Source organism: Falco cherrug, chromosome 13, assembly GCF_023634085.1.
Source record: "Falco cherrug isolate bFalChe1 chromosome 13, bFalChe1.pri, whole genome shotgun sequence".
NCBI classification, from domain to species: domain Eukaryota; kingdom Metazoa; phylum Chordata; class Aves; order Falconiformes; family Falconidae; genus Falco; species Falco cherrug.
Window position 1 is genome coordinate 18,703,797 of NC_073709.1, and position 14,908 is coordinate 18,718,704.

Sequence of the window (14,908 nt, forward strand, 5' to 3'; positions counted from 1 at the left end):
CCCAAAGCCACTGGACACAAATCCTGCTACACAACACAGCCCCACTGTGGGGACAGCATCACATCCATCTAAAAGCTACCTCCAGTTTAGGCCATCTGAGAGTACATTTGTATTTGTCTTCTTTTAGTGAAAATAGGAGTGTAGCATGTTGTCTCATGTTACCACACAAACATTATGCGTTCCTTGTTGTTTCCACAGAAATGCATGTACAAATATTCCTGTATCTCATGATGCTGCTGACTCCACAGCTTTAGAGAACTAAACCATAGTGCAGAAGGTGGAGAAGGTTTTGTGCATACGTGCAACCAGCAACTGCAATTTTATATAGAAAATGGACTGAAAGACTACCAAAAACTTTACCATCACAGAAACCAAGTTACATTAACAAAAAGGAACAAGAAATTATTTTCCACTCTCCAAATTTCAGTTATTTGCATTTAGTGGCCTGCAGCTAACTCTTCTTAGAAGTCTAACACCACACCCATGCTGCATTTGTGCATAGCAGATTGTGCTAAACAAACTACTCCTAAAATGCAAACAGAAAGAAGTAAACTATCCTATCTGACAACAGAGGAGAGTTCACGGAGTGCAACAGCAAACCCTAAGTGCACCAAGAACACCCAAGTTGGAAAGCAGTAGCAGAGAGGCACACAATTCACCAACATACAACAGCTGCATAGTCAGTACTATCACAACGTAAGAGCAACTCCAAACTCTTCAAACTTCTATTCTGAAAAACCAAGGAAGGCATATGAATACTAGGCCCTTTTATCAAGACAAAAGCATTTACAAGCTGGGGCTTTTGCTTATTGGACAGCTACTCTGATGCCAACATGCATAAACAGCATGCTTCCCGTCTAGCTGTCAGAATGGTGAAAACCAGCTCTTTGAAGTGCGTACCAGGTACAGAACAAAGTCTCTCTCTGATGCAGCTTTTGTCAAGCGAAAGTGAAAACAAGCTCTGCTGACAGAATGCCTTACCTTCAGTTACTCAGTTTTTGATGTTATATTGTATCATACATCCATGTGGCTGGGACTCCATTTTTCTAATGGCCAGGCCATAAAAAGTAGTTTTATTATTTAGGTTTTGTTTAAAGGAACCCACCTCCCCATGGATATCAATGCCCAAAGATAGGAATCTCACCCCTTTTTAGCCATCAGAGAAGGATTCAAAAGAATTTGTGGCCTGCCCGACAGACATTTGAAAAAAAAAAAAAAAAAAGGGGGCGGGGGGGGGAGAAGCAAACTCAGTCTGTAGCGAGTGAAATTCATTTCTTAAATCTGATTTTTTCACCTCTCTAAATAATTAAATTCATAAAATCTTTTCAGTTAATCAGAACACAGCTTTGCAATAAAGCCATTTTGTCCTAATTTCCCAACACATGCAGCTGAATACAAGTTTCACCTAGAAAATTAATCACCCTGTAGAAAACCATATTAGAAAGTGAACGACACACAAGCAAACTTCAAAATTAAAGACTAATGAAGTATAACAACAAGTGGGTGGTGTATCCTCTGATTAGCTAGAATGAACAATTTTAATACCATTTATATTTAGTGACTGCAAGCCTGGGCACCCCATGCCAGTGTCTCACCACTCTCACTGTAAAGAATTTCTTCCTAATATCTAATCTAAATCTACCCTCTTTCAGTTTAAAGCCATTCCTCCTTGTCCTATCACTACAGGCCCTACTAAAAACCAACAAAATAGGAAATTGATTAAGCAGAACAAGCACAAACGAAGTCCAAAATAGATTATTCAATTTTTGAGGTTTAAGTTGGTCCATTTAAAAATCACGATTAAAATTAAGCAGGTAGTTTTCAAACCAGCCAAGTAAAAGGTCAGGTTTTTGTGTATTATCTCTGCGCGGTATCACCATCTTCCTTTCAGGACACCACATGACCTCTAAACAACTACTTCCAGTATTACAAACCCAAGACAAAGATTTCACAGTGGGACAAAGCTGAACAATATACTTCCAAGCAATACTGACCTCATTATCATTAAAGTTTCAAAAGATACAACCATAACAGAAACAGGAAAACGCGTAAACTCAGCCATTTGTCTTAAAAGCGAACAAAAAAATCCCAAACTGCAAACTCCCAATGAGCTGAACTGAACCCAGCACCCTGGAGGCAGGCTCCAGGCTGTTTATTACCATCAAACTCAGGAAAAACTCTCAGTGGTGGATTCAGGGTTTTGCTTGCAGCAGTATCATTCACAGCTCTTAGGAGGGTTCTGAAGACCAGTGGCTCAATTCAACAGTTTGCCTCATGATCTTACAGTTTTTCAGAAGTGTCACACTACAGATCTTAAGCATCTTTAAATGACTGAAATGGGTTCAGAAGAAAATAAAGATTGACCTGAGCCACTGAACTAACAAAGCCTCTTCTTGTACATGTGACTTGTGGCTGGACTTTTTTTAACAAAATGCAGACTATGATCAAGGCTTCTTACAGACACAGTATCACTCTGTTCTCTTCCACATGGAGTTTTCCAAGATCTAAACAAGCCAAGCTCACACCGCAGCATTTTCATACAATGGATCTCTTAAAAAAAAACAAAAAAAACAACAACAACACTCAAAACCCGCAAAAACTTTTAGAAACAAATTTACAAGGGATTAATCTCACCTTGCTTTAGACACCCAGAAACAAGTTAGTCCAACTCTGTCAGAAACTTGGTAGAATACTGAGTGACTTACTCGGCTAACTGGAAAATAATCACCATGACTGATAAAAACTGTGGAACAGTAATAGCACAGAGGTTGCTCTGCTATGGCAGGGGCTCCTTACAGTTTAAACACAAACACAGGGGCAACACAATATTTATGTTCAAAGCCAAACCACATGGGAGAAACAAAAAAAACAACACACACAAAAAACCCCAACCCTGATCCCCTGAGGCAAACACCTCCACCCCCAGTATCTTCATATGCACGTGAGGTAGTCAATACCACAGAAGAGGCCTTACAGGAATTATTCCACCAGTGTTCATGCATACTTTATCACACTCACAACTCACCAAGGGCCTCATTCAGCTCCCAGTGAGAGCAGCGCATCTCCATCAGACTCTGGAGCGCACCAACAGCTGCTTTCAAATACACAGCTACAAATGCACTAGCAATTACTCACTCCTCTGTGCCATGCAAGTGTTAGTGTGAGTTACAAGTAAAGTAGTTCTGCTCCACAAAAGCTCATTAATGAGGCAGATTCAACCAGTACCACACAAAACAAAATCAAAGCAAGCAAAGCAGCACAAACCAGGTTTTCAAAAAAGCTTAACGACTGTGTGAGATCATGAAACAACCAAAGTATTATCAGTAATAATAGCAGCCCAGTCAAACAGTATTTTGGTTTGATTTGGTTTCACTCTTTTACATACCAGTTGAAGGTATCTGATCATCAGAGTTCTCATTCACCTAATTAGCTGGTGGACATGCTGAAAAGAGTAGAAAGCAGTAGATAGGTAGCAGTACTTGAGCAACATTTATAAAGGAACTGAAAGCAAATGAAGGAGAAGAATACTAATCTTTTTTCCCCCACAAGTCATAAACTGACTAGGGTCTTTCTTTCCCACACAAAAAGCAAATGCAATTTCATCACCCATACAGGCAGTTTTTATTTGGATCTCTCAAACAGTGCAACGCTTGTAGAATTACAAGGGGGAGGAGAGATTCGTGTTTGTACATAAGGTCTGATACTGTGTGACATGCATTGCAAAAACATACTACCTGCTTTGAAAGCACATATTCTGTTAGTCGAGAGTTTAAAACTTAGAAATATCCTCCTTGCTTAATTCACAGAAATCATTAAAATGTTCAAGTAGATTTAACACTTTTGAAAAGAAAGCAGAGGCCCCAATTCAGCCAAATGCTTGATTTAGATTTTCCCAAAATGGATACACAAGCTCAAGTATGTTGCTGACTTACAGCCAAGTTACCACAAGATTTCCAATTTCAAGATTTACTTTAAAAGCCAGCTGAGTTTAAGAACTGTGGACTAAGACTCCATAATGACTTGAAGTTTAAACTACACAGAGCATACTCAGTAGAATTTTCTAAAGCATACAACATTACTCTAACTCTGCTCCAATCTAATCATTTGGAGAAATACCTTCAACTTAAACCTAAATACAGCATACATCAAATACACATACATGGTCCTTTACCTTTAATAACGAAGGCTTCAGTTACCAAACGCAGCATGTACAGAGGTTCATCTTTTGTTGACAGGTCATCAATTCCTGCTCTTGCATACATGCTGATGGCATCTCTGTAGGACCCCTCCACATAATGAAGCTTTCCTAGGATCAGCATAGCTTCTGTCATATACTTAGGCTAAAACAGAGCAGGGAAAGGAAAAGAGTGTTTACATGGTAAAATACCAGACAGCAAGAATGAGGTACTTCAGAACAAATTAAGCAGATTCGTAATGCTTTCCCCTCCACATTGCTAGCTCCACGGGTCAGAGTAGGAAGGATTTAAGTGTCTAGAGATCATAGGGCTATGCTCATGAGAACAGCAAGCAACAAAGGTCAAGCAACTACTTTGGAGCTCTGTTTGGGAATACACCACTTACAAGACACCTCTTTGGTTTCAGCTGACCTATTCTATTGATTTACCAGCCACAGATAGGACATAAAAGCCTGGCACTGTCAGAACTGCCTACATAACACACCAAGAAACCCCTCTACTTTTAAACTAGGCAGAAAGCATCACTTTTCAGTCAAGTGTTCCATTCCCAAATTTTAAGTTATCAAAGAACTTTCAGGCAACAGTAGAAAAACACAAGGCATGCCTGCTATTTCTGAGATTTGTTTAGTTTCTTAAAGATTGAAAACATGCATACAAATCTGCATAACAAAAAAATCTTAGTAAAATACATCTGTTCAGACTCTTTTCATGCTTTGGAAAGCATGAAAAGGTCCCTGAGCCTTCATACTCTTTTTTTTTTTTTTAATACAAGCAGTCAACACAGGGTCAATGCTGCACGAGTAGCCAAGTCACCACTAACAATGAAACAGTAACGGCAATTCACTCAGGCAAACTTAACATCAAGACCCAGAAGAATTCAGTGAGTTTAGCTGTTATGGGGGCTAAACTATACAGAAAGAGGGTTGGATGGACTTCCCTTCCTTCCCCCCTCCTTTTTAAATACACTGAATTTCCAAGAAGTTAAATACAAAGAACTCCGCCAGAAAAGCCACTTGCACACTTGCTCCCTGGAAATTAACTTGACAGAAGTATAACATACACTTTCAAGCTAAGTTAACCTGTCAGTTTCAAAACCAAAAGTAACACGGGTCTAGAACAGACTATTGTAATTCATCATCTTTTTAAAGCCAGTTATGCAACTGTATGTCCAAGGACACTACCACAGCAGCACCCACAGAGGCTGGGTCTAAAAACATTCCTGAAGCTCTGCAGCTGAGTTGACAGGCAGCTACCAAGCACACACCCAGACCACGAAAGAAAATAAAAGCATAACTTCTCTGGCAGAGACCAAAAGCAATGCAAGGCTGTAATCCTGGACTCACACCACAACCTTAAGTGCCTGACAGCAGCCTGTGGCACATTCTACCTCTGATCTGGAGCTGACCAGGTGTACACAATTCCCTCAGACCAGGAGCAGCAGTAGGTCACTCAGCTGTGCTAGCCTGACAGCACTGTTAGGCAGCTGTGCCCCACCACCCCACAGAACTCCTAAATATTTATCCTGCTTCTTTCTAATAAAAAGTAAAGAGGATATATACTTGTAGCACATAATTCATTTCTTATATGGAAAAAGCAAGTCTCCCAGCAGAAGACACTGCGAAGGGGTATTGAATTACCAGTCCATTAATAATACCTACAATACAGCACTGTACATACAGGAACACAAACAGGCAACACAACACCTTGTATCAGACCAATAATCACATGAAAGAAGCATCCACGTGGCAGGAATTATGATGACAGGACCCACTTACTCGTAGTTTTCCTCTGCTCAAGATATTGGTCAAATACTGTTTAGCTTCACTCAGTTTTGGCTCAGTCTTCTCTGTCAGTGGAATACAGTCCTTCAGTTTGGCAAAGTTTTCCTTCAAACATTCTTCCAGCAGGGCCTCTGCAAGCAGCATACTCCCATAGTCCTCTGAAAGCACATACCAACCAGGAAAAAAACATTGCTTAGGGCCATACGGCTGATAAATAGCATTACAAACACACACAGAAACAGTAACTTAAAGTAGTTATGAAAAAATGAAACAACACTTCCTTTTAACTTGAAGATTTTCCCCAATGAATCTGTTCATTTTGACAGCACAGCTCATTCTTGTGCTGTCACTAATAAAACAGTTAAGAATTTTCAGCATAAAACTCACTTCCTAAAGCATAAGACCCATCCTTGCAAGCATTTAAGTGCATGCTTTAGATTTACAAATGTACAAGCATATAATGCATGCTTCAGACTACAGATACAAATTTCACTGCAAAACAGTAACCACATCAGAAACGTCAAAGATTTTACTGAAAATTCACAGAAAGAAATAAAAATGGAGAATTTAGACACACAAGGCTTGATCCAGTGACATAACTAACATGGCGTATAAAATTCTTTCTACATTAAAATCCATTCCTGTTCAGTTCCACAGAAGAGAAACTCAAACATAGGTAGTAGCACTGGATATGGCATGAAGCATCAAGTGATGTTGCAACCATGCACTGGGAGAAAAAAAAAGTTTCATCTGCTAGTGTACTTGGTAGTTCTTGCATGATGGGTCCAGTTCTGCAGTTCATTTATTCATAAAAGTAATACCTCAATCAGCTGACTAATGGGGCAAGCAGGGTAAGAAAATCTTCGTAAACCAAAGAGCCAAGCCCTACATTTCATGTATACTTCGCTTTTCAAAGTTGGAAGTTCCAGAAAGCAGGAAACACGGTAACGTCTTTATTTCTGTATTTTCAGTCCATGGGACAACTTATCCCCACTTAGTACCCATGCATTATATACATCACTAATAATCCACATGTGGGGGGGTCATTTGTTACAGATTTTTTTTGTTGTTGCAGCTTAAGTGTTCAGCTGCATATCAAATCATAACCATAGTTCTTCCTGCTCAACTGTGGATCTACAACTAACTTGTATACACAAAGTATAGGTACATGAAGTGGGAAGAGTAAATGTCCCAAATATATTCCCCCACCACCACCGCCTTGCTTGCAATCATTTCTACACAACACTGAAGAGCTTTCAGGTAGCCACTAATCTCCCTACCCAAAATTAAGGAATTACATAAGATCATATACAATTAAGAAATAAATATACACAATCCCTCAAAGCAAATACTACTGTTAAAAAATTCCATATAGACACACGATTGTTTCTAGAAACACAAAACTGCAGCTAGTCCCTCGCTGGAAGAAAAGTTCTGTAGCCGTAACAAAAACCCCCTCTTTCATAACTAGCAAGTTATAATGACATAGCAGCAAATTAACAATGTTTTTACAGCAATCACACTGTTGTTATGACTCTTAATTACAAGGGAACAAACCAATATGAACTCTTCAACTATTAATGCCCCCAAACTGCATGACGATCTCTGTGCCTGGGAAGCGCAGCTGAAACTCGACCGAAGTTCAAAGGTTGGCCACGTGGCTCACAACAGGACGCTCCATCAGCATCACGTATTACACTGGGAAAGCCTTGTAAATAAATCTCTATTAAGCTACCAACATCTCCTCCCACCACGCCTTCCCACTCTGAGGTTTACTGCACCACAGCAGGGTTCAACTAAATCTAAGGCCACATCCCAGAAACACATCTCTGAAGAAGGGGGTTTATTCGGGAAATAGCTCCCCTGACTCCAACAGCAGAACCTCTTGTACCAGCACGGTGGCTTGGATCAGGTCTTCTTCACAACTTATTGCCGCTGACTACACACACAGAATTTTACAGTTCTAACGCTGCCTCACTTCTTACAAGTGATGTCATTTAAAAAGAAGCTGTGTGTTGTAACAGGGAAAAAAGAACACATTCGCTATTTATGAAACCTGTCTCACACGTGAAAGGGTACTTGGATGAGCCCCAGACTTTAAATAAAGCAGTCCCATTCAGAACTGAAGGGAGACAGTACAAGGGGACCCACAACGGGGTGGGAGGGAGCAAGAGGGCACCGGCACCGCACGCATCGCGAAGCTGCAGCCACTTCCGAGCACGGCAGCCGAGGGTCGGCAGCCTGGCCGCAGCCCAGCCGAGCCTGCTAAACCAGGGGCTGGCACAGCGGGCGGCAGCCGCCACCTGCGGGCCGCTGCTCAGCGCGGCGAGAGCACCGTGGCACTGGCCGGTGGCCACCGAGCGAGCGCCGCCGCTGCCCCCCGCTGCCAGCCCCGAGCAGCGCGTGCCCCGGCCGCCCGGCGGGCCGGGAAGCACCGAGGAAGCGCCCAGCCTTCTCCCGCAGCCCCGGGAGAGACGGAGCAGTCGCGGCTCCCGCCCACGCCAGCCCACCGGGCCGGGGCTGCCGAGTCCCGGGCGGCGGCACGGAGCGACGAGCCGGTCCCGCCGCCGCCGCCGCCCCGAGCCCGGGCGGTCCGGTAACGGCGGACGCCCCGCCGCTCTGCCCTACCCCGCCCGTCCCCCGCCGCCGCTTACCCGCGTCCTGCGCGCCCCCCGCTGCCGCCGCCTTGCGCGGGGGCCGCGCCGGCGGCAGCAGCTGCTGGGCCAGGTGCCGGAGCTGCTCCCAGTGCCCCTCCGCCCGGCACCGCTCGATCTCCCCCTCCAGCTTCACGTGCGAGTGCGAGCCCTTGGCCGCCATCTTACCGCCGGGCCCGCCCCGCCCCGCCCGCCCGGCGCGGAGTGCCCGGCGGCGGCTCCCGGGAGGCGCCCGGAGCGAGCGCGGGGCCGGCGCCAGGTGCCCGGCGGGGCGTGCGCGGGCGGGGCGACTCGCTGCCCGAGGCCTGCCACCGTGGGCCGCGGCTCCTTCACAGCCACCCCTTCCCTGCCACCTCTCACTTGACGCCCAGGCCCGGAGAACCGTGCAGCCGCTGTCCCGCCACCGCGGCCCGCCAGCGGCGCTGCACCCACCCGACCGACCGCGGCCTGCGGGCCCGAGAAACGCCGGCATTGCTGAGGCGCTGTTTGCTGCCCCACCGAGGCCCTGGGGCTCCCTTCCCCAGCGGGGAGGGACAGAGGCGCTGCCCCCTTGCCAAGGCCGTCAGGAGCCCCTGGAGCCCCGGGTCGTTTCTGCCCGCTGTCCCGGCAGCCACCACTGGGCCTGAGCAGCGGCTTCAGCAGAGGACACGCGGCTGGCGCACGAGCAGCGAGCCAAGGGCCCACGCCGCCTCCCGAGCCCGGAGCTGGCTCTGAGGGTCACAACCTTGAGGTGACAGCAACGGCCGTTCAGGCGTCAAGCACGAAAATGAGAGACTTTCGGCGTCTGGTGGAGGGGGAGCAAAGCGAACGAGCCGTTTATAAACGGCAGAGGTAGCGTGCCAGGGCGCTGCTGCTCCCCGGGGCACGGCGGGGAACGGAGAGCATCGCCGCTCGCTTGCGGAAGGCACTGCGGAGAGGCCGCGAGAGAAGCGCGCAGAGCAGGGGCTGACGACAGCCCTCCGCCCGGGGCACGGCTGGCTGGATCCGCCCGGTGCGCCCTCGGGACGGGCGGCTCTCCGCACCGGAGCCGGGACGGGGCTCACGGCCGGCCGCGGCCCCGCCTCGCGGTGGGCGGCGCGCTCCACCTGTCCCTGCGCGAGGGCTCCACGTGGAACTGCGGGAGCGGTGACGCAGCCGCCGCCCGGCCGAAAGGTGCAGCCAATGAGCGGGGAGGGGGGGCGGGGCGGGAGCGCGGCGCGTGCGCCGGGTCAGAGGTGAGGCCGGGGCTGGCGGCCGGCCTGTCCCCGGCCCGGCTCCACCTGCCCGCGCCCCGCAGCCACGGCGTCGCGGCCGCCATCGCCCGCCGGAAGGTGCGTAGCCTGGCGGCGGCAGGGCCTCTCCGCCCGCCCCGGCAGCCGGGGCTGGAGCGGGGCGCGCTGCGGCCCGGGCGGGGGGCGGCGGGCCCGGCCGGGGAGCCGCGGGTGGGAGGCAGGCAGGCGGGCGGGCGGGCGGCGCGGTGCCATCTGCCGGGGCCTCCGGCCCCGCTCCGCGCTGAACCGGCAGCAGACTGGGGGCTGCTTCAGCTGGGGGTGGGAGAACTACAGAGAAGCCGAAACCAGCGATCGGGTGTTTCGCTCGCCTCGGCAGGGCCCCCTGTCCCCCCGGCCCGCTGCCGCGCTGTGGCGTGTCCCTGCCCCTGAAGCGGTGCGGTGACCGATGCGTGGGTACAGCCGTGTGTTACTCCGGGCGTGCAGTCCGAGTAGATCGGCTAATGAGATGGAGTCTCTTCGGTAATTGTAAGCGACCTTTGCTCCCCTAGCTGTGGGGCAGGTGTGCGTGAAGCTGGCATGGTTGGTTGTCTGGTAGCTCTGTGAAGACCCACGCGTGGCTGAAGAGTGGACATGGGTGCATGGGGAAAAAAAGTCATTCTCTGAAAGTTACTGCGTGTCGCCATGAAATAGGGACCCTCATAGAAATTGTTAATTGGAGTTCTCTGGTTTTCTGCTTCCTGAGTGCTTGAAATGTAGCAGGTTCTTCTAGAACTTAGTTGGGTTATTTCTAAGCACTCTGTAAATCTGCTGAAAGTAGATTGCAATTTTGATCTGTAGTGTGTTTTTTTTTTTTTTTGGGGGGGGGGATGTTTTCCTTTCTGTAGGAGATCAAGATGGCTCAAAGGATTTTTCGAATACATTTGCTGTTCTGCTCTCTGGCTGCATTCTTCATCTCTGCACTGGCTGAGGAACACGTAGGAGAGAGTCAACATGCAAATATTCGCCTTGATAAGAACTTGGTACAAGATAAAGAGTAGGTGTTCCATGTTCTAAAAACGTAAACTTTATTAATGATTTGCTAATTTCTGAAGTCTTGTTAAGTGAGTTGGACTTAAGCCTAGGGCACCCTCTTTTCTCAGGATGTTGTATGACTAGCTAGAGTCAGATATGAGACATGCTTGCTCAATAAGTTTGTGGAGATACTAGACCTAGAAAGGCCTCTCTGGAGCCTTTAGCCCTACGCATACTACAAATAATTTCCTGCAGGAATCCTGCCTACCTAGATCAATATACTTTAGACAAAATTGTATGCTGAACAGGTAGAGTGACAATTCTTTTCTCACTTGCTTCTTCATACAGGCAAACCAGTGGTAGCAGCAAATAAAACTCCCTAGAATACTTCATGTTTGACTAGAAAAGATCTTCCAGTTCTTGTGCTTTGGAAGACAGCCAAAAGGAGTTTCTGGGCACTGCTTCAGTTTTGATAACCTGCTAACCAGGGCAGAAGAAATAGAAATAGCTATCTTGGTATTAGAGGCTGGTACGACACCTGTAACAAACCGCTTTTGTGCCTCCTTCATCTTAGCATGAAATTGTAGCTTTTGGTTGTCCTGGTTTTCCAAGGTGCTTTTAGAGATACAGTATTTCCTATGTATTTGACTGTTTGATCAAAGACTAAATTTCACGTAAACAGAGCATTAAATATTAACTGACGGATATGTTGTGGGGTTTGGGGTTTGTTTTTTTGTGGTTTTTCTTTTTCTTAGCCACATCATGGAACATTTGGAAGGTGTTATTGAGAAACCAGAATCTGAAATGTCTCCACAAGAGTTGCAGCTTCATTACTTCAAAATGCATGACTATGATGGCAATAATTTGTTAGATGGGTTAGAGCTTGCTACTGCTATATCACATGTCCACAAAGAGGTAGGTAGAACTTTGTAATGTCATATGTGTTTGGAAACAGTTCTGTCTACAAGAATACAAGAAGCTTAGAATAGAATGGAACAGTTAGAACACATCTTCAATGCAGTTACAGTTTTGCTTGAAAATGAGATTATTACACACACACACCCCCCTCCCTAATAGTTTTGGTTAGTTTTAGAAATGTGCTAGCTTTATCACAGCTTTTCATGTCACGCTGCAGTTTTCAAGAAGTCTCTGTTGTAGTTTAAACTTCAGAGTGCGGAAGGACTGTAGAGTGAAAATGATTTGACAGAGGGGACACTTTGGTAGGCAGGGATGGGGAGAAAGGGAGATGATCCAAAATGGGATAATGCTCATGAGGATTTGTAGAAATAGCATGTGACAGGATGCTGTTTGAGGTTCTGAGGCTGATGTTTTCAACTCCAAACCATTAATGCCTTGGATACAGAAACGGTAAGAGACCTCTTGCACAAAATTAGAATTAGAAGAACCAGTCACGGTCTGAATTTTTCATAAACGCAAATTGCCTTTCCAGCTAGGAACTTTTATGGACAAAGTAGGAAGATACAATCATTAGATAGACCATGCTAACATGTCGTCTCATACTGACCTTTTGGAAGTATCATCCTTTTCCATACGTACACCTGTGGCAAAAAACACCTAGATGAGAACAGAGTAATGACTGTTTCCTTTTTGTATTCAACTTTGCTCATAAGGGGTGTTGCTAAGAGTTTTACTGACTTAAGCTACAGTGCTGGATTTCTTCATTACTCTGTTAATGTCAAGCTTGCATTTTATAAGTTCTGACACACAGGAATATTTTCTGTACTGTAGGCAAACTATAGTGTCTCTATTACATTAAGATACAAATAAAGAATACATCTGTTAGATTATTAACCATTAGTATACACTGTGCTTTTAGAAGTTTGGCTAAGTATATGAACTGGATACTTATTCTGAAGTCTGGAGAACCTGGACTTCATAACTTGCACCTGGTAAAAGTTGCTTATATTGGCATAAATGATTACTTAAAACTTAGTGCCAAATGAGGCACCAAACATGAATAGCTTAACAAAAAATCAGTTGTCAGTAATCTGTCATGTGTGCCACTAGACGGAAAAACACTGCTAAACTGTTCAATGTGATTTCGTTTTTGTAGGAAGGTGGTGAGCACACGCAGGCAATGAAAGAAGAAGAGCTGATTAGTCTAATAGATGATGTCTTAAGAGATGATGATAAGAACAATGACGGATACATTGACTATGCGGAATTTGCAAAATCACTGGAATAAGGTTTTGTGGGGGGCTTGTTTCTCCTTCTAACTACATGGAAATGTGAACCAGTATAATGTGATTCATTACTGTCTCATATCAACCTCTGTGCTGTGAGAAGGAAAGGTGTCCAGTTCCAGCTGATTTTATGTTGTATGTGTTAAAAGACTGGCTAACTCGGAGCAGGAGCAATGTTTGACTAAACATAGCTGTGCTTTTGAATCTTGACACATGGAAGTGTCAACAGTACTCCATAGGGTACAGCTGGCAAACTCTTTTAAGTAGCTGTGTATGAATACTAAATAGACCATATACAATCTAAATTTCAGGTTTTCTGTCATTGGATTATATAGTACTTGTTTGCTTTCAACTTCTATTTAAATTTATAAAATACCTAGGAAAGCAAGAAAAGATTATTGCAAATAGTTGTATTTCAAGGATAAATGACCTTACCTTCCCACTAATTTCGAAGGAAATTTGCATATAAGTACAGGTGCTTGAAACAGCAATTATAGAGGAAAAGCGTTTGAAGGTGGTTTATGTTTGAGGTCTGCATGATACCATATGGACTTTAACCCAGACTTTGAAGAAACTAAGTATTTTTAAATATATGTACTTCCTAGCATACCCTTACATTTTACATATAAATATATATACACATGTTTTTCAATTGCTTCTCACCCTTCACAGATTTACTTTTTGTGTCTTAATTTACTGATTTTTCCCCCACTACCTTCTGTGGTGTTTTCTTAAGAAAATGAAAGTATTTTTATTACATTCATATGTTGTATTAATGCTGTATAGCATTTACTAGAGTAGCTTCTGCTATCTCGTTTTGAAGATCACATTAACAGTAAACTGGTTTAAATATAAAAGCTTGTTCAGTTTGGTTTTTACAGTATTAGCCAGCAGGATAATCAAAGTGAGCAAGTAATGCTGCCTTGTTAACATTTAAGTTCATATTCCTTGAGACTTAAGTTATGGTATTACTTTCAGGAAGTATTTCATAACTAGCAGTTTCAAGATACTGAAGTATTTGCAAATTAACATGGTTCTAGGTTTATTTTCACTGTCTTGACTCAACACTCTAATAGTCAGACAGTTTAAGAATGTTAGAGAAGTGACATAGTGCTGTGTTATTGATACTGGTGGCTCACACAACTGAAATCTTAAATAGCATTCAATCATTATCCATTAATAGAGAATCTAAATGTTAGCCTATTTCTGTAAAATTTATAAAGAACTATTTTCTGTACAAAATTATTCTTATACAAGAGAAACACATTTGTAAAAAAATATTTCCTCTGTTTAAATGTTTGTGCAATGAATCCTGAGTGTCGGACTCTTTTTCTTGTACTATTTATTTTGATACCTTTGTGGCCAGGTTTGTGCTGCTTGTACAAGCAATAAAAATAAGCTGAGGCTTGTGCACTCTGGAGCTAGACACATAAGGCTGGAAGTTCTAGTGGGAAATGTACCTAATTTTCTGATGTATTTTTTAGCCCATCTCTGATGCTAGTAGTCATCTTAAAAAGAAAGTTATTTCAGTTGCAGTTACAGCATTTTTAAAATACCTCTTTTGAGGGTAATTGATCTGGAGTAGATGTTAACCTAGAAGAAAGTATAGAAAATGCTTGTTGGGTGAGAGGGGAGAAGAGGGTTAAGCTCCTCAGCTTTGAGCACTTAAAGCAGGTTGCCTGTAGAACTGCCAGTTCTTCCATGCTTCTGAGTTTTGGATTTATTTGGGATGAAAGAGCAGACCAGGGAACTGAATTTATGCAACTGCTTTTAAAAAGTTATAGTTTTCTTATCAAGCACAGCGTAAACTTAGTCCAGAACCCACCTGTGAGGCAGACTTACATACATATA

At 44.6% G+C, this 14,908-nt stretch overlaps 2 protein-coding genes across 5 annotated transcripts in view; one reads left to right on the top strand and one right to left on the bottom strand.

Moving 5' to 3' along the window:
• Nucleotides 1-9,169, bottom strand: part of TTC7A (tetratricopeptide repeat domain 7A) — a 172,420-nt gene extending 163,251 nt beyond the window's left edge. Inside the window, exons 1-3 of one of the 4 annotated variants that reach the window (XM_055725417.1) lie at nt 8,632-9,169; nt 5,972-6,135; nt 4,172-4,340 (exon numbers count right to left, since the gene is read on the bottom strand). In XM_055725417.1, coding sequence (XP_055581392.1) covers nt 4,172-4,340; nt 5,972-6,135; nt 8,632-9,103 — 805 coding nt within the window. In that variant the 5' untranslated portion in view covers nt 9,104-9,169. Of the gene's footprint in view, nt 1-3,385; nt 3,443-4,171; nt 4,341-5,971; nt 6,136-8,631 lie in introns of those variants that run through there. The other 3 variants (XM_055725416.1, XM_055725415.1, XM_055725419.1) reach the window with 3 other exon arrangements.
• Nucleotides 9,170-9,783: 614 nt separating this feature from the next.
• Nucleotides 9,784-14,367, top strand: MCFD2 (multiple coagulation factor deficiency 2, ER cargo receptor complex subunit). The gene is made up of 4 exons (XM_055725420.1): nt 9,784-9,941; nt 10,727-10,875; nt 11,609-11,768; nt 12,928-14,367. Exons 2-4 carry the CDS (start codon nt 10,736-10,738, stop codon nt 13,057-13,059), a joined length of 432 nt encoding a protein of 143 aa, XP_055581395.1. The 5' UTR covers nt 9,784-9,941; nt 10,727-10,735; the 3' UTR covers nt 13,060-14,367.
• The last annotated feature ends 541 nt before the right edge of the window (nt 14,368-14,908 follow it).